The 19654-nt window shown below is 35.7% G+C and overlaps 1 protein-coding gene across 3 annotated transcripts in view; it reads right to left on the minus strand.

The window, feature by feature from the left end:
- The window catches only part of CBLB (Cbl proto-oncogene B), a 214549-nt gene that overhangs the window by 182641 nt on the left and 12254 nt on the right, over positions 1–19654 (minus strand). For all 3 annotated transcript variants that reach the window (XM_040484406.1, XM_040484407.1, XM_040484405.1), the window contains exon 3: positions 16536–16786. In XM_040484406.1, coding sequence (XP_040340340.1) covers positions 16536–16786 — 251 coding nt within the window. The remainder of the gene's footprint in view (positions 1–16535; positions 16787–19654) is intronic.

Here is a 19654-nt window from a genome sequence, read left to right on the forward strand (position 1 = left end):
AACAAAACAAAACAAAACAAAACAAAACAAAACAAAACAAAACAAAAACAGAACACATATTGTCTACAGGTCTTTCTCAAAATTCTAATGTTATCCTGTCTAAGTTTATAACATTTAAAGAAAGTGGCTTTTCAATTTTAACTTTACTATTACCATATCACGACTCTATTCTTCAGAAATGCTGTCATCTGGAGGGGAAAGAAAAATCAGCCATTAAACCTTTCACTGTTCAATTTTCTTGCTCGCCCAATTAGACCAGGAATACATGCAATCCCTAGAACCAATAAATTGCACAAACTATGTAACACTTTGCAACTCAAGACCAGTCTGCCCTTTGCCTATCACTTACTAACCTCCATAAACTGTAACACCAGTCATATTTCAAAGCTTTATATTTTTATTGTACTGGTAAGAAAGAAGCAACTGTTTTTTCAAGATCTTCATATGATTTGTATAGATGAAAAAAATACATAATTAATAAAGAATAACCTGAGAAGTCTTCACATGTGAAATTATTTTCCTATACCGTGCTTAGTTCTAAAGCCAGCTTCTATCTGAAAAAAAAGCAAAAAAACAAAAAACAAACTGTGAAGTCCCATTTCACAGAAATTCTTTTTGAAAACTGAAGAACAGAACTCTGAAATACATGTAACAACTACTATCTCATGGTGGAGAAAACCTCTGGTAGCGCTGTGGGAAATTAAAAATAATCACCATGAAGAAAAATGAAAATGAGCTTACTAAAAGTGAAAGGTATCGGAAGAAAATTTTCAATCTTTAAAACAAACAAACTTGATCCTGAACTCCAACCAGAAGTTTAGAATAGTATTATCAGAATTAGGAAGAAAAATAGTTTTGCTCTAAGTCACACTGGGACCCAGGAAATTTTTACACTCCTAAAAACATAACCTACTAGTTCCAGATGAACTTTCAACCACATGCAGTAGACTACTGATATGTTAAAACACTTGGTGTACATTCTGCTTCAGTCCAAGCTTCAGTGACCTGCAGTGAATTGGAAACTTCCTAAAATAACAACTAATTAAAATTCTTTACAGTAGTTTGAGATTGTAATACAGCAAATAAAGTCCTGCTCTCACCTTGTTTACTTGCCATCTGTCTCTCTCTTAAATGTCAAGTTCTGAAAATGCTAAAATTATTCTAGTTATTTTAATCCCACAGAAATGACAGTTTACAATGAATGCATACAAGGAAAATTTTAACTTGCTGCTGGAATAATGCCACATATATAGTAGAGAAAATAAAGAGCAGTTACATAATAGAAAGTTACCAGGGACACAAGACATTTACACTGTTCTCTGAATGTAATGGTTAACTAGGGTGACTAAAGGAAAACACTTTGTCTTTTGCTTCTCATCTTAAGGCTTTACTCCCCAACCTTAAAGTCATGCAAAAGATGTACAGGCCCATCATGCTACATTACTCCCTGGAGTGCCACTTCTCTCAGAAAACAGTAAAAGGGCAAAGACATCGATCTCTGCCTAGACCACCTTCTCTTTATATATGGTTCCTGAAATCAGAAGACCCATTCAAATCAGTTTCAGGAGCCTCATCCTCTCTTTTAGACAGGGACTTCCTCATCCCTGATCAAAACAATCTGTTGTGATTATCTGTGTCTAAAACCACCTCCCAGGAAATGAAATGTGGATTTAGGAGTGTTCCCAGTCTCAACATAATGAATAAAATTAAATTCTATCATGTAAGAAGAACTATCAGGATAAATTGAAAAGGACAACTCAAGGAGGTTCCCAAATTAGTCTGGGGAAATACCATGAACATATCACCGAAGCAATGTGACACAAACAAACAGAGTATATATCTTAAGAATCAGGTTCTGTTATAGAAAGGGAAAAACTATTTGGCAAATATTTTTAGGGCAAGTTTCAGGACTAAAATATTGCCTAAGAAATGGATGGATCATAGCCAATCAAAATGGTAAAGTTGAGATTACTGACATCCCACACTAGATAACTTACAAAAACACACAAAACCACCCCCACTTTGGTATAGTGAGTCAAAACAAACCGCTGACAAATCCTAACAGCTATGTGAGGGGGCGCAACAATAACACACAGTGAGAACACACATGCCTCTGTTTTCCTTTAAAGTCTGCTTTTGAGTCTGCATGGTTGATGTAAGAGAACAGCAATTCCTTGCTTTAAAAGCCCTGTCTACGTGTTCAGAATGTCTCAGGTGTCCTTCAGAGCCAGTATGCCCATGCAAAAGGAAAAAAAGAAAAAAAAAAAACTGTATATACGGCAAGAATACCAGATCCAACCATCCAAACTTACCTTTTAAAAGGAAAGAAAAAGAGATGGCACTTAAATAAATACATAAATACAGGAAAATTTTAGCTAAAATCTGAAAACTAATTTTCAAGTTTGAAAATCCTTCTCTGTATTAGAGAATTCCATCTATAAGAATGATCACCATAATAAGACTTTTTAAATCCGTGAGCAGGTACTTATGCACTCTGAAGACGTAACTACCGTCTGCTGCGCAATAAGCTATAAAGAGGATGAAGCACTTCTGGCAAAATATATAACAAACGAAACTGGACTATTCATGTCGAAAGCATGGAGGATTCCCCAGTTGCTAAAAAGTCCTGTGTATTCAGAGTCATATATACAACAGCACAGAAACAAAAACAGTCTTTGAAGAAATGTTAAAATCAGAATAAGAGGAAGTGAAAACACTCATAAGAGCTCAGATGGAGCACGAATAAGCCAATAGGAAAGCCATGAAATATGCTCGTTGCCATGTGTAGGTTGTGGGAACATGCAGAATGGTGAAGCTGTGTTTCAGGGCTTTATCTTACAGGTGTTAAGGGGGGGCTACAAGGTCACTCCATTAAAGAAGTGCTTCCCAATCTCAGTAACTTCACTAACTTTATCCAAGAATACCGTTCCATTAAGGCATTTTGTGTACACACAGAATTAAAAAATTGTTTTAAGATATAAATAATCTATAATAAGTAATAATGGTGTGACTATGCTTATGGACATGTTTGCCTTCTAAAATCAATGGCGCTCATTGCCAAATCTGAAGGTGATATTCAGAGCTCATCTACAAATTCTAAAAGCTAAGCCTCCGGACACTTCACCAGACACTTTCCAGTGTAACATTTTCACTTTCTCCTGTCTCTATGACCTAGTAGCTCATAATCAAGGAATAAAGCAGAATTTTCAAATAATCTTACAGTAGTTCTGGAGAAATTATATATATACACACACACACACACACACACACACACACATACACACACACACACATATATATATATTTTAATACTTATTTATTTTTGAGAGAGAGAGAGAGAGAGAGAGAGAGAGAGAAAGAGAGGTAGGGGCAGAGAGAGAGAAAGACAGAGAATCCCAAGCAGGCTGTACACTATCACCACAGAGCCCGACACAGGGCTCAAACCCACAAACCATGAGATCATGACCTGAGCCAAAATCAAGAGCTGGAAGCTTAAATGACCAGGCCATCCAGGCACCCTAAAATAATACATTTTTTATGAGTATTTACCAACAATGCAATGTCTGGATACTGTGAAAGATAACATAGAAGAAATTAGTTTTCCTTAAAGAATGTGTAATGGGATATTTAAAATGATCTGTCTTGGGGCACCTAGGTGGCTCAGTTGGTTAAGACATCCAACTCTTGATTTCGGCTCAGGTCATGGTCTCCCGGTTCATGAGTTTGAGCCCCACACCGGGCTCTGTGCTGATGGTGTGAAGCCTGCTTGGAATTCTCTCTCCCTCTCTCTCTGCCCCCCCCCCCCACTTGTTCTGTCTCTCCCTCTCTCAAAAGTAAATAAACATTAATTTTTTTAATAAAATTAAAAAATAAATAAAACGATCCGTCTTCTCACCATTTTCAAAAGATAGCAAAATTTGACAATATATAGTTAAGTACCATAAGAAAGGCCTTGATAAATGCCACAGTCCATGGGAAAAGAGATACTTCAGCAAGTGTCTTCAGGAAAACCTGATGAGGGTGGGGGCGAGGGGTCTTAGCTATATTAATAATAAGAAAGACTTTGCATAAATGGGGGCTGAAAGGAAAATGGCAGGATACAAGGCTAGCATGCCAACGCAAATTCTCAGGGTGGTGATTCAGCCAATCTGAAAAGAATATAAAATGATAATTTCAATCCTTCTTTTCTTTTCGAACAAAATTCTTTCAAAGACCTTACTGATACTTATCTTTCCTGGGGATCCTTTAAAATGACGTACAACTGGGAGTGGAGTCCTGCAGTGGTGATAAAAAAAAAGTGTAGTAAAGTGAAAGATCTGTCAGACCCAGGATCCTTGTCCAGCCCTGCCCTCTCAGTAGTCTCTGGTAACTGCACACTGAAGGTGAGATGATTTCACTCAGGGGAACTCTGAGAACAAGCACGACATCAGAAACAGGTAGGGCACTTTTAAAAATGTCGATACTCAGATCCCAGCTGGTAAGGGCAGAGGTAATATACAAAGTCAAGGACCTGCACTTTATCATTCTAGAAGATGAGAACACATCACCTGGTCTGTGGACTCTGTAGGGAAACCACTAGATAAGATGACTGCCAAACACGTTAGTGACATATCTTGTGTTAAAAAAAAACAACACAAAAAGTTTAAATTTTATGCACTTTAAAATTACATACATCAGAATACTGACACAAGACAGGAAGTGGGGGTCTCTAAGAACTTTAGCTTTCAGTCACAGATGGCCTGCCATTAATATTTTAATGTCCTTAGAGGATGCCAATGGCCAGCAATTCATATAGCATTAGGCAGAAATAGGGGAGAAAAGAAAAAGCAAAGAAAATGTTTCTGTTTAAAAAATGCCATGTTTCTAAGACTGCCATTGGTGATTATATCAATCCTGCAGGGGTTGGTAAACTTTTTCAGTTAAGGCCCAGATAGTACATATTTTTAGCTTTGTGGGCCATAGAGTCTCTGTGGCAGCTACTCACTTGTGCCACTGTAGCCACAGAATGGGTATGTCCATGTGCCACTGAAATCTTATTTACAGAAAGAAAAAGAAGCTGGATTTGGCCCACATGTTGTGATTTTACCAAATCTGATGAAGTGGAAAAATGCACTGTGATAAATCACTAACTTCAAGACTTCAGTCACTTTATAAAAACATAACTGAAGTGTTTGAAGCATCTGTAAAAAGAGCTACCAATTTATTTTCAGAAAAAATTTTCATAAAAAAAATTTAGGTAAACTTTCCAATTTCCTTAAAGGGGAAAAAAACACTTTGCTCATCTAGAAAATTAAAAGCTTAAAAAGTCATAAGCAGAATTTGTCTCTGTCTCTGTCTCTGTCTCTCTCTCTCTCTCTCTCTCTCTCTCTCACACACACACACACACACACACACACACACACACACACACACACACGCACAAAGGCATGTAAAATGAACTTTAAATGAAGCTTTAAATAAACAGTCCTGAATTTAACTAGCAAATATAAGCTGTCTTATTTTAAAAAAAAAAGTTGCACTGACTGACCATTTGACATACAATACATACAATATTCACACTGGTTTAAGGAGGATGAGAAAACACCTCATTTTCACAAGCATAAAATGTGCTAATTGTTCAAATAAGTCCTCCTGAAACAAAGGCGAAAAGGCTCACAATGCTGATACCCTTCAGATGCCAACAGCTGCAGGCTCACACATGCCAACTTGGTAATGAGACATCATTTAGAAATATACCACACGTAAATATATACAATTCTTGTCAAGTCCTGTAACCTGCAATCAATTAAGCTTCTCTAGATAGAAAATGGAACTGGAATACTAACTACTTGCCTCTGAGGTATAGTCATTGGTGACAAAAATAACTTTTTTCTTATAAAACATAATTTCAATGGTCCTTACCATTGAAACAAAGTATTTGCTTTTGGTTATTTGTGTCTAAACCTAAGTTTACAGTAGTCAAAGTCTAAAAGAGGTATTACTCAATGAAAAAAGAAAAAATTGTTTTCTCTTTTAAAGGATAACCAGTTTGAGATGAAGCTATCTTAGTATATTTGTTCCTTGTTTTATTTTTAAATATTTTTTCCCATAAAGTTAGTAAGAAGAGACAGAGTTTACTCTAAAAAGTTTTCACTATTGTTCTGGATGTCACAATTATTTCATATATATGAGATCCCTAAAATATATATTTGATACTTCACATATACATAACTTATTACACATGGCAGAACCCAAGGTTTTGGTCTTACTAACAATCTGAAATACTGCCATAATATATTATTCTTGAGATTCAAATTTCATAACCTACGACACAATTAGGTTTTCTAGGAAAGAAATGAACATATATATTCTGGGAGAAAATTCTCCATCGGTCTCTCACATGTCTGTCTGCATGTATTTTGACCACAAATACTGACACCCTTTGTTTGGGACTATTCTTTCAGAAAATTTTTTTTTTAATTTTTAAATTTTTTTTAATGTTTATTTATTTTTGAAGGAGAGAGACAGAGTGTGAGTGGGGGAGGGGCAGAGAGAGAGGGAAACACAGAATCCGAAGGAGGCTTCAGGCTCTGAGCTGTCAGCACAGAGCCTGACGTGGGGCTTGAACTCACGAACTGCGAGATCATGACCTGAGCCGAAGTCAGACGCTCAACTGACTGAGCCACCCAGGAGCCCCTCAGGAACATTTATATAGCAAACAGCCTTGGGTGACAGCAATAGTGTCTCCTTCTGGAACAAAAACACTATCCAGTGTCTCCTTCCAGGGCAAAGGTTAGGTCAGTTTACCTCTCATTATAAAACTCATTTCTTAAGTTCAACGTTCTTCAGTAATGCAACCCATTGGATGGGCAGGTGTAACCTGTCCTTTATGTCCTTCTATAGGAGTTGGGAGTCAGGGAACTGCACCAATAGTGATACTCTGCCTCTTGCTATTACTATGACTAATAAACAGTCATTTTGGTCCGACAAACATCCGTATGTCTTCTGTCAGCATTTATGAAGTGCAGATTAACTTCAAAATTAGTTCTTGACAACATAGTTTAAAGAAGTAAGTCCTACCAAGTTACACCATAAAATATGTCCAAGTTAGTTGTGTCTATGGATGTTGGGTTTATTTATTTGGGCAGATACCGTAGACTGAATACCCCTTCCCAATCCTTTTCTCTCTTGCCTTCCTCTAACATGGAGGCTGAACTTGAAAATTTTGAAAAGACCAGTCAGCTTTGTAGCAAGAGGAGATTCTATGTCCTAAAAAGACCTCAGAGAAATCTGCTGGAAGGAGCAAATCAGGTAGAAAGCTTCCAGGCAGCTTTTTGATCTGTGATAAAAAGAGGACAGACATATGTGGTGCTGCCCTGCCCTTCTTTCCTGTCTTGTAGCCTTAAAAAAGACAAAGCCACAGCAGAAATTTTACAACCATGAAGTGACCAGAATGAGGACAAGCCCAACTAAGAAAGGAGATTACAAAGCCAGAAAGAGTTTGGGTCTCTGATAGCACTGTTGAGAAATACACATCCCTACACTTGTAAACCACTGTTGGTCACATACTGTTACTTTTTAAAAAAAAATTTTTCTTAATGTTTATTTATTTCTGAGACAGACAGCATGAGTGGGGGAGGGGCAGAGAGAGGGAGACACAGATCAGAAGCAGGGTCCAGGCTCTGAGCTGTTCGCACAGAGCCTGACGCGGGGCTCAAACCCACAAACGGTAAAAACCCACAAACCTTAAGTCGGTTGCTCAACCGACTGACCCACCCAGGTACCCCACGTACTGTTACTTTCAGCCAAATTAATTGATGCAACTTACAGACTCAGTCATGTTGATAAAACACTTTCAAAATTTTACTGTCCAAAAATAAGATTAATAATACATTAAGCCAAGAGTTGGCAAACTATAGCCCACAGCCAATTTAGTCTACCACATGCTTTTATACATAAAGTTTTGTCGGAACATAGCCATGCTTTCCTACTATAAAGTAGTTGCTGAGTAGTTGCCAGAGACCATGTGGCAAAATCTAAAATATTTACTATCTAGTTCTATATAGTTTGCTGACCCATGGGTTACGCTATTCGACATGCCACTTTTAGAAAAAATTATTTACTATTTTTTAAACTAAAATTCTTGAATTGATTACCTAAAATCCTAACTTGAAATCCATACTTATAATACTTTATATCATAATATTAAAGGCACAAAGTAAATGTGAACTGTAGCATTCCCTATGCCACCAACATGGAACACACCTCTCACCTCTCTCTTTTTAATTACAATACAGAAAACTTTGTTAACAGATTTAACAATGATGATGTAAGTCATAATCATATTTAAACTATTTTAATTAATCCTCCAGAGTTTTTATCACAAAATAAAAGAATAAAACTGGGATTCTTAATCAAGGGATAATCATGATTCTTAATATTATAACCTTTAATTAAATATACATATTTATAGTATAAATAATTTCTAAAGATAGCATTTAATACATTGAAATCAGAAAAATGTTTGTTGTAACAATGCATTTATAAATTCATTTATGTCAACATATACAAAAATACAGATGAAAATGTAATGCACCATGCTTTTAATATATGCATAAAAATTAGTCAAGAAATTAATTCATATGCTTTTTATTATAAATCTTTAAAAATCTACAAAAATTATTGACCTACAGGTAGGTCCTTCAAAACAAAAATGTTTAAGTAATTTTCTTTGACATTATCTTCAACAGAGCAAAGTTTTTCAGACTTCTCATGTCATGAGAATGAGTTTCCATTTTCTTCTCCTCCTGACTATAAATTTTATACTACCATCATTTGGTCACTATTATGGGTTGAATTGTGTCCCTTAAAAAGATCCACTGAAATCTTAACTTCAACCCTATCCTGAATGTGATCTTATTCGGAAACAGGGTCTTTGTAGATGTAATAATTGAAATAGAGTCACCAGGCTAGGCCCTGATCCATCACTACTGGTGTTCATGTACAAAAGAAGGAAATGGAGACACAGGCAGAGGGAGGAGAACACCACGTGACGACAGAGGTAAGGACTAAAATTGTGCTGCTGGAAGCCAAGGAATGCCTGGGGCTACCAAAACTGTAGTCCTGGAGGCATCCTCCCTAGAGGGTTGAAGGGAGCACAGCCCTGCTGACAGCCTGATTTCAGACTTCTAGGCTCCATCAGTAAGAGAGTCAACTTAAACAGAAACTGCTGTTTGGGCCCCTTGGTGTATAATATTTTCCTACGGCAACCCTAGGAAATTAATACAGTCACATATATTTGATTAAGAGATCACATGATCACAAGATCAGATGTTCAAAGTAATACAGTTCAATAAATCTAAATTTATCTTTTTTCAACGGTTCTACCAAACCAAGCAGCCTCAATCTCTATTATTTGAATCTATAAATGAGTACTTTTTGTAATAACCTCATCTGTATATCCTGCTATAATCAGCCCATCTATAAACAATTGATTTATAAATGCAAACTCAAACAAAAACTCATGTTCCAAAAACGAGCTTAAAGAGACAAAAGATTAATATTAAAAATGGATTTAGAAAACCAAATATTTCTGAAGCACTTTATTTCAAACAGTCAGACATGAGTACTATTTTATGACTTACCCAATTAGTGCTGGATGTTAAAATGTTTGGATTCCTGGAAACTCTACTTTGTTAAATCACTGAGGGAAAAAAGGGGGTGCTTCTTGGGCTAGATTTCCAAGCATTCTTCAGGCTATAGGATTATTACTGCAGCTTGTCAGTTTTATAAACAGACTTCAATTTAGTTTTTTTAAGAAACTGCCAAAGGAGCTGTCTTTAACTAAATAACAAATCTGCCACTTGAAAGACATCATTCATCAACCTTCTTTGTTGGGAGCATTGTTATTACGAAACTAAAAACAGGCATTCTTTCTTGAGTGCTTCTGGATTTTAATTACCAAATTTGAATGTCACCAGATAGTCACTGAAAGGGAAACATCAATTTTAATAAGCTGACTTAAGACTGAAAAACATAAAAGGTATTCAACCATAAAGTCAAGTTCACTTTGAGTCTCGTAAGTTGGCTTACTGTCTTATAATACGATGCTTATTGCTCTCAAGAATTTGTAAACATTTAATAAACTCTAAGCTGTAAGGAGGAAAAGTCTCCAATTTTAAAATCAAAATATTATATGTGTATAATACATAATTTGACTTGGAAGGTATTTAAATAAATTGCAGTAAAATTTTTAAAAGCTAATAAATCAGGAGTTAGGGGCTGCATGATATTAACAGAGGGCTGGGGGAAAAGTAAATAAAATAAAATGGATTAAATATAAACATCTTATTTAAAAATTTAAAAAATAGTGAATTTTATTTTAAATTACATCTTAATAACTTCTTTTGTATTTTTAAAATGTACCCCAAAGGGGAAATTGCTGGCAAAACCCCTTTCACTTTTCACTTACATGAAAATCAGTAAGAAAATCACTTTGTGTCTACTTAGCAAAAGCATCATAGATGAAGTTAGTCATAAAGTCCTCAACAGTCAAAGATTCTTCAAGCTCTCACCTGCCCACTCTAACAGACTCCCTTTGTTTAACTTCGAAAACATTTGTCTAAGTAACTTTCTTGTGGTCTCTCCTTTCACAGTGTGTTAATAAGCCCCTTCATTTCCAAACTTTAGAAAAGTATATTCACAACTCTCAGATGCTTAAAATATGAATGAAAGCATTCTTATCAAGACTAAATAAACTTTCTATTCATTTATGATAAGTCAGCCTGAGGAAGATGTTCAAGTTTTCTAAAGAAAATTCCATTTCCTACCTGGCAGACACTGCTACCCAAAGGAGTCGACCACTATTTGTCCTCTGCATCCTACTTGTATATTATCATTTTAAAATATCAAAAATTAATCTTTTGGTTCCTCTAGTCTTCCACCGAAAAGGAAAAAGATATCTAGAATGCAGACAAACTGCAAAAAATTGAATGGCAACTCAATACGTTTATATTAAAGAACTTGTGTTCAAAAAAGATTAGGAATCTATTTTGATTTATTTAGAAATCATATTTTTCTGTTTGCAACCTGTCCCTTGTCCTCATGAAATGTAAAAGCTCTGCAATTTTCACCATTAATAAACAAAGAAAAGAAAGAGACTAGATCATTTTTTTGTCAGATTATTTCTTAAAAGACTAATAATCGATTCCCTCTCATGCATCATTAAACAAGAGATATTTCTTAAAATATAGGAAATACATTCAACACTGTACAAGTTATTTATATAAGAAAGATATAACTTCCCTAAGATTAATTCTCCTGCAAATGGTTATTATAAAAACAAAGACAGTATTTTTACTAGAAACTACTATTGGATTTGGAAAATTATTTATTTATTTTTTTAAACTGTACATTTTTTTATGTTTATTTATTTATTTTTTTATTTTTTTGAGAGAGAGAGAGAGAGAGAGTACAAGTGGGGGAGAGGCAGAGAGAAAGGGAGACACAGACTCGAGAAGTGGGCTTCAGGTTCTGAGCTGTCAGCACAAAGCCCGATGTGGGGCTCAAACTTAGGGACAGAGAGATCATGACCTGAACTGAAGTCGGACACCTAACCGACTGAGCCACCCAGGCACCCTGAAAAATTATTTAATAGACTAGTACAGCAACAGTAGTAGCCTTTAGTTTGAAACAAACCACATCTTTGTTTTATGATGTTGAAACGTCTGAACCAAAAAATATTGTGACAATCCAGAAAATAAAGACTAAAAACAACACAGATCAGAAACACAGATCACAGGTCAGAAAACCAACCAACGCTACAAAGAACACTTGGAGCATAAATGACAACAGACCGTTTGAAAGCACTCTTTCCTCATTTCCTTCTCGCAACTTATAGTGCTGCCTATGAGAAAACGTAGAACTTACTGTGGCATTTTAAACAAGGCCATAAACCTGTGAGTTCTAGTAATAATTAAAACTACTACCTAGAGCCCCAATTGTGCATACAGGTCAATCTGTTTTTATGGTTAAACTGAAAACCCAGGGGAACTTCAAGCCTACTTCCATGACCAAGCAATCAACAGCATTTACATTTATACAAATTTAAACACTTAAACTGACACACTATTATCTGGCCAAAGCAATGCTGGCATACGGTGGTATGAAGAAAGCCAAGTAGGTTTATTTGCAGCTTTGTGTTTTGTTGTTCCTGTTATTGTTGTTGCTGATATTTTTTGATTCGATTTTTCACTTAACCATGAATCTTTAATATATCAGTTCCAAAATGTTCTTGGTATACTATCTCATAAATTACAACACAGGTATAGACAGCAAGCATAGTGATTCGTAGTCCTTTAGAGGAAAAGGCACTTTATTATATTAATACAGCCAGTTTAATATAGCATTTTTCTTTGTTCAATCAAATGGTCAGTGGAGAGGAAGATTTTTGCCTGATACTCCTGAAGGATTTTAAGTAAAGGCTAGCATCTTCCAGGACGAGTTTTTCTATGTTGAAATACTTTTTAAAAAAATCTGGTTTGGAACGAATATTATTATACAAGCTATGCACACTGTGATTTTCGACAATATATGTGCATGAGGAATAGCCCAGGGGCTCTGAAATGACATTAATAATAAGACAACATCTATGTATTATCCTCTGGTGTGAATTTTTTAAAAGCCTTCATTTTCTTCACTGATGGGTTATCAAACACAACTATTTTTTCCACCTCAGTTGACTTTTGGTTTTGTTTCAGTGGTTGTAAACCAGAGTGTGGGAGGGGAAAATGGTTTGTTGCAGTCTGGTTCACTGAAGCAGCTATGAAATACGGAAAATCTGAGTATCCTTAGGCCATCACCTCTGGGTGTTCTAAAACAGTGTCTAACACCAGGCCTTGCTGAGCAGGTAATTAACACACAACTTTTTACATGAAAGAGTAAATTTTTCTATCAAAATGGTCAACTGATGAAACTACCAGTCATATCACTGAAGAAAAGCCCCTCCTGGCAATTCTACATTTGTTAGCCTCACATTCATTCGGACTTTTGCCACTAAAAATGTAAGCCATGGGATATAAAGTTTCACCTCTTCTCTGTACTTGAAACTACAAATTCTCCCTTCTCTACATGATTCCCAACCCCCACCCCATATATACACACGAAAACTTTATGGGTGCCTCATATCACTAAATTACTCTTCCCAGAAAGAAACACCAGCTCCGAATGGTTTAGACATTCAGCTGGAGATGCACTAGCTCAGTGTGAGGTTCAACCGTTTGTCAGAAAAAAAAACAAAGAAACAAACTTGGGAGAAGTGATGCTAGAAAAGAGGTTTGCCATGAAAGTCAAGCAAGGCATGCAGCATGCCTCTAACCAGAAATCGTCATCCCACCCCGTTCTCCAAGTGAGACGTTTGCCCTACGCCCACAGTATCTATTTCACTAGCAAATAAACTTTCTGCTTCTCACCTAGAGACAAAAAATACACTGCATGCCATTTGCTATACTTATTTTCCTATTTACCATATTTGTCACAATTATATGAAACTGCTTTAAAAATTCAGGCCACTCATATTTCAGCAATTAATTAAAACCGAGCTTAATCAAAGTAGACACCTGAAATTTTCCCATTTGCCCTTACGTTTAAAACAAATCCACAAAGAAGTTTCTTTTTGACACAGCAGGAACATGAAAACAAACTTTTGGATTCGTGAACTCATCCAGCACTCTTTTTCTCAACAAAGTACGTAATTTGCTGGTGGCAATGCTGATAGAGTCAGTGGGCTCCAAATCACTATGTCTCCTATTACTACCTCCTTCAGTTTTAGCTTAATAATACCAATATCCCTACTGACATTATTTGCAGAAGCAAAAACTGTTCAGAGAATTTATAATATACCCAGGAATCACTGTGTCATCCATGTTAGATAAGAGTCATTCCACCAAATAGAATACTTTGTTGCCTAACGACCATAAGAACATTCTAAGAAATTTGTTTTCTATAGAGCAAAATGTCTCACAGCTCCATATACAATGGCACACTTTAGCCTCAGCTTGCATTTAAAATACTAAGGCAACCTAAAAATGAATGTGTAAAAATATGTAACTACCAAAAGAAACATAGATCAAAACCTATGTTCTTACTATGGTGTACCAAGAGTGGTACATTATTATGAATTTTGATTAAACATGTATCAAATGTAAGTTCTGCATAAAAACAGTGGTCAAAGAACACCATCAGCAAATGGAACACAGATGACAGAAAAATTCATTTAGGAACACGCTATACCAGCATAGAAACTAATAAGCTCTCTCTTAGGGTTGAATTTAGCAGAGTGACAAAATTTACTTGGACACTTAAAACACAGAATTTAGAGTCTCCTCGACCTGATCAATCAGCAATATACAACCTGTCATCATCTGTGGAAATCTACACACAAGCAACCAACATTTTACAGAGATTCTCCCATGATATGCTCCCACATAAAAAGTCCAAAATATCAAAGTTTATAAGTGAAATGGTAATTATAAAGACATCTACTGGGTTAGGAAATGTTTCAAGTTTCTAAGGAAGTTATAAAAGTGGGGTACAAGTTCACCACATCTTATGTGACTACATCCAATGAAAACACTGTATCCACTCAAATTCCTAAACTGAGAAATTACATGCCCTCTCACTGGACCGATATCCTAAAAACGTGAAATTAAATGGATTTCTTTGCTGACTCATGAAGAATTTCAGGGCTACTAAATGTGAATAAGAAGTATAAAGACAATTATAAAACAACTTGATTTTATTAGATCACTTGTAGAACAAAGTAAAAATACAGTTTTAAACATAAACAGCTGGCTTCCCTATAACTGGTCATTCTTGAAAGGTTTGTTGTGCCCTATAACTGGACATTCTTTGTAAGAAACCATCACTACTATATTTCCCTACTTTATTTATGATACCATGTGGTGATTCACACTCTGCTTGGCAGTCCAGGAGAGAGTCTTAGAGCTTTACAACTAAAAGGCAACTGAAAGATTCACCATCCTCAAAACGTGTAAACTGTGATCCAAGTATATTACATAATGAGCCTATAGTTACAATTGGTTAACACTTATGATTATGTTAGGTTCATCACCAATTTAGAGAGCAAATTATAAATAAGTAAACATTTATGCCATTTTACATTTTGGCAGATGGTTTTTCTGTGTTTGATTTTGATGGTTTTACTCACTCCGGGTATTTGTTTGGCCAGTATTTACAGACAAGTTCAGAGTCTACACAACTAGATAAGTGAACTTGCTATTATACAACCCTATGTTTTATCAGACTGAATGAGGCTAGTTTTTCTGACCTGAAAGAAACATTAGAGGTTTCTTGGAGGTTTCCCTATACGGAAGGAAACTAAAATACAGAGAAGTTAAGTGTCTTAAACAAAAATTCAACTTAACCACATTAAAGTCATATATATTTTAATATTTGTTTTCAAATTTGGAAATCTAAATATACTATTACTATCAGTGAATATTCTAGATATATTTAAAATATCCCAGAAATGGAAAACTAACTTTCGTCATTTGATTTAAGATAGACCATAAAATTTAACATTGAAATAGCCAAACAAACTTCATAGGGGAGCCTCTAAGTCTGGAATCCTGGCTGTAAAGTGAGGATTCAGTTGATGTCCCTTCAGTCTTCGCCACCCCTGTTCAGTTTCTCACTTAACAGTCAAACACTGAGACTCAAGCTATATCTCCCACCCACGTCTATCACATATACATATCCAGTCAAGGCAGTGCCTCCAGTACCAAATACGGTAGATGGGAGCAACAGGAATTCTCATTCATCACTGGTGGGAATGCAAAATGGCACAGCCACTTTGGAAGACAGCATGGGAGGTTCTTACAAAGCTAAACATAGGCTTACTGTACGACCCAACACTCATGCTCCTAGGTAGTTACTCAAATGAACTGAAAGCTTACGTCCACATAAAAACCTGCATATGAATCCTTACAGCAGCTTTATACATAATTGCCAAAAGCTAGAAGCAACCCTGATATCCTTCAATAGATGAATGGATAAACAAACTGAGGTACATCATTACATGATAATGAAATGGCAGATACATGACATGTATTTGTCAAAACCCACAGAACTGTGCAACACAAAGAGTGAATCCGAATATAAACTATGAGCTTTAGTAAATACTACTATATCACTATTGGTTCATCAATGTACCACACTATTCAAGACAGTAATAATGGGAGAAAAGCATGTTGGCAGGGAGGGGTAGATGGGAACTATGTACTTGGGAGTAATTTTTCTGTAAACCTAAAACGGTCCTAAAAACTAAGGTCTATTTTAAAAAAGAACGGCATCTCATGAATTAGTAATTATCAAGAAATTTAAGTAAAACTACAAGGTTTAAATAATGTGAAAAGCAAAACACAAATGCAGTATTTCTTCCAAAAAACAAAAAAAGCTGACATTTATACTATGATGCAAAAAGTAACATAAATATGACCTTATCACTAAAAAAATAAATAAATCTGAAATATTCTTACCTGTCCTGTGACTGCTCTTCGTACATCCTCTCCTTGCCTTCTTTAAAGAGTCTTATTGCCCGTTTTGACTTTTTCATTAAACTGTCAATGTAGATTTTAAAATACTCATTCTCACTGAGTTGGGCAAGTTTTTGGTTGTCATCATATTTACTCAATATAAGTCGCAAATGTTGATATGTATCAGGTAAAATATCAAGTATGTATGGTGGGCTATTTTTCAACTGAAGTTTGGGATTTTGGCACAGTCTGACCTAAAAAAGAGACAAAAATAAAATACTTTCATATGAATCACAATAACTTGTTTCATAGAAAAGTTATGAAATTCATCAAACTGTACTATTTCTTCATTTTCCATAATATAAATTTTGATCTTAAAATTACTATCTCCAAGTTACAAAGAATTGGTAAATATTTGCATCTGTCTTGATATAATTAAATCCAATTTTCTTCTCCTCCCATTCATGCTTACTATGTCACACCTTTACTTTCCACCTCTTAAGTTTTCTTTCTCTCTTCTACAGTATCCCATTGTTCATGGCTTCACAGAACTCCAATGTGCTAATTACTGTATACCACTTATAGTCTTTTTCTTTAAATAAAAATTAGGAAATGGGCGTCTTCTGCTGGCAACCAACGTCGCCTCACATTTAGATATCATTTTACTACACTGAACTCCCAGCTAAAGCTCTTTCATAGATTTTAATTAATGTTTTGGCATATTGTTCCTGAACCCTGAGGAGAATAAAACAAAGAAGTGCTATTTTAATAACTGAGTTATTAAGTAGTAAATGGGTATCAGGTCAGAGTGAGTCTTTTCCACCTCCCCATATTATATCCCGTGCCTGTAGACATGCGTTCCATAAAGATTCAGTCATTACATCGGGTGTCACCCAACCACTGGGGCATTTGGAGCTGCCTGCAGAACCTTCTGCTAGGATGAAAAAGTAGCAGCTCAACTACTATATTCAATTCTACATGTTCATGCAATTTAGTCAAAAGTTAGTTAATTCATCTTATTCCTCCTATCCCTCAAACCAGGGCATAAGGAGCCACCCAATTAAATAATTTGTAAATGAATTCATTGGATACTGCCCAAGAGCACACATAATGTAAAGGTGCACAATCTCACAAAAAGCAAAGTGTACAAAGCAAAGGCAGCTTTACTGAGAAGCCAGTGAAGCATAAACTTGATGGTCCCTCAAATAGCTAGCCCTCTTCTAAGGCTTTCATCACATATTTTTGTAACACTTTCAAGAGCAAGATATTTTATTTTTTATTTTTGAGAGAGAGAAAAAGTGTGAGCGGGGGAGGGGCAGAGATAGAGGGAAACACAGAATTCAAAGCAGACTCCAGGCTCTGAGCCCCTCAGCACAGAGCCTGATGCACGGCTTGAACTCACGAACCATGAGATCATGACCTGAGCTGAAGTCAGTCGCTCAACAGACTGAGCAACCCAGGTGCCCCAAGAGCAAGAGATTTTAAACACAAGGTTAAGGGGCACCCGGGTGGCTCAATCAGTTATGCCTCTGAACAGCTTGATTTTGGCTCAGGTTGACTGGAACCTGCTTGGGATTCTCTTTTCCCCCTTTCTCTGCTTCTCCCCCTGCCCCCCTCCCCCACCTCATGCTCTCAATCTCTCTAAATATAAATAAATAAATAAATAAATAAATAAATAAATAAATAAAATAAAAAAACACACAATTGGTTATGATTTCTTTTTCCAGTATGACTTCCCTTTCATCACACTTAACCTCCTGTTGGGTGGCACTGAAGTGGCTGTAGGTATTTTTCAAATCTGGCTGATGGGAATTTGAGTTGGAAAATACATTTAGTGTGGCTTTAGTAGAAGGTATGTGAGATGCACAGTTATTTCCAGGACTAGTTAAAATACTGTCAGCCAATGCAACAACAACAACAACAACAACAACAACAACAACAAAAAAAAAATGGATTCAGGAATACTTCAAGTGCCCATCAAGCAGCACACAGCATAGGAGCAAGAAGATCCAATTCCAGTTTGGTAATTTAAACATGTCCAATGGTACCCAAGGCCATTTGGCATATTAAATAATGCCAAATCATTAGAAAAGTATAGTTAAAGGGGCTGATAAAGCTTTTTACCCTCCTTTTACTTTGTGACACTTTGATATAATCAGAGAAGCTCATTCTGTCCTAATGACTGATGAAATACTAAACAGGTCAATGATTGAATAAATTCTGGTTCAAACAGCATATAGTTTTTCAATTCTTAAAAAATAAAATAGTATCACAAGTATGAACGAATTTCAAAACTATTGCCAGCAACATCATACAGCAGACACAGTTTAATTTCAGCAACATAAAACTTGCTACAGCACCTCACAGATTGATAAATTATTAACTTGTAGTTAGGGGACTATGCAGTTTCAAATTAATTTCCTCTACCGGTGAACTTTTTAACTGATAAAAAAAAATTTCTCTCAGGTATTTTCTTCAGATATTCCAAATAAATATTCTTTAACAGATTTTTTTTAAGTGTTACAGATTTTTAATTTGCTATTCTCTACTTGACCTTTTTCTCATTTGCTTTATTTAAATTGTAATTCTATCTGGGAATCTATTATTTTATTCGGTACAATTGTTTGCATAACTACTATATACCAGGTACTGAGCTTAGTGCCAGGAAATTATAGATGACTACAACATACTTCCTGCCTCAAGAAGTCTGGCAGAAGAGACCTAGTTCTCTATAATTAACTTAGGAGCAATGTAATTCTTGCTCTGAGGGATCTTAGGAAAGATCCTGTCCAATCCATTCATTTTCAGATAAAGAAACTAAGAACTACAAAGATTAAGGGACTATTAAAAAATCATTAATCCAACACAAGAGCCTGCATCTTCTGAATCTCAGGCTGATCTTCTTTCTAACTATATCACAATTTAATTAGAATTAGGCATATAATTAATGATCTCTGGCTAGCCTCATTTACATTTTTATTTTTATGCCATTTGCAAATTTGCATGAATTTCAGGACCCATTTGTTAATTCTACAAACCTTTCTGTTTCAGGCATTGTTACAGGCCCTAGGGAATGCAGAATGAAATAAATCACAGACCTGTCCTCAAGGAGTTTTCTAGTG

The sequence above is a fragment of the Herpailurus yagouaroundi genome, unplaced genomic scaffold (genome assembly GCF_014898765.1).
Source record: "Herpailurus yagouaroundi ecotype Mexico unplaced genomic scaffold, PumYag 162, whole genome shotgun sequence".
Classification (NCBI taxonomy): Eukaryota; Metazoa; Chordata; class Mammalia; order Carnivora; family Felidae; genus Herpailurus; species Herpailurus yagouaroundi.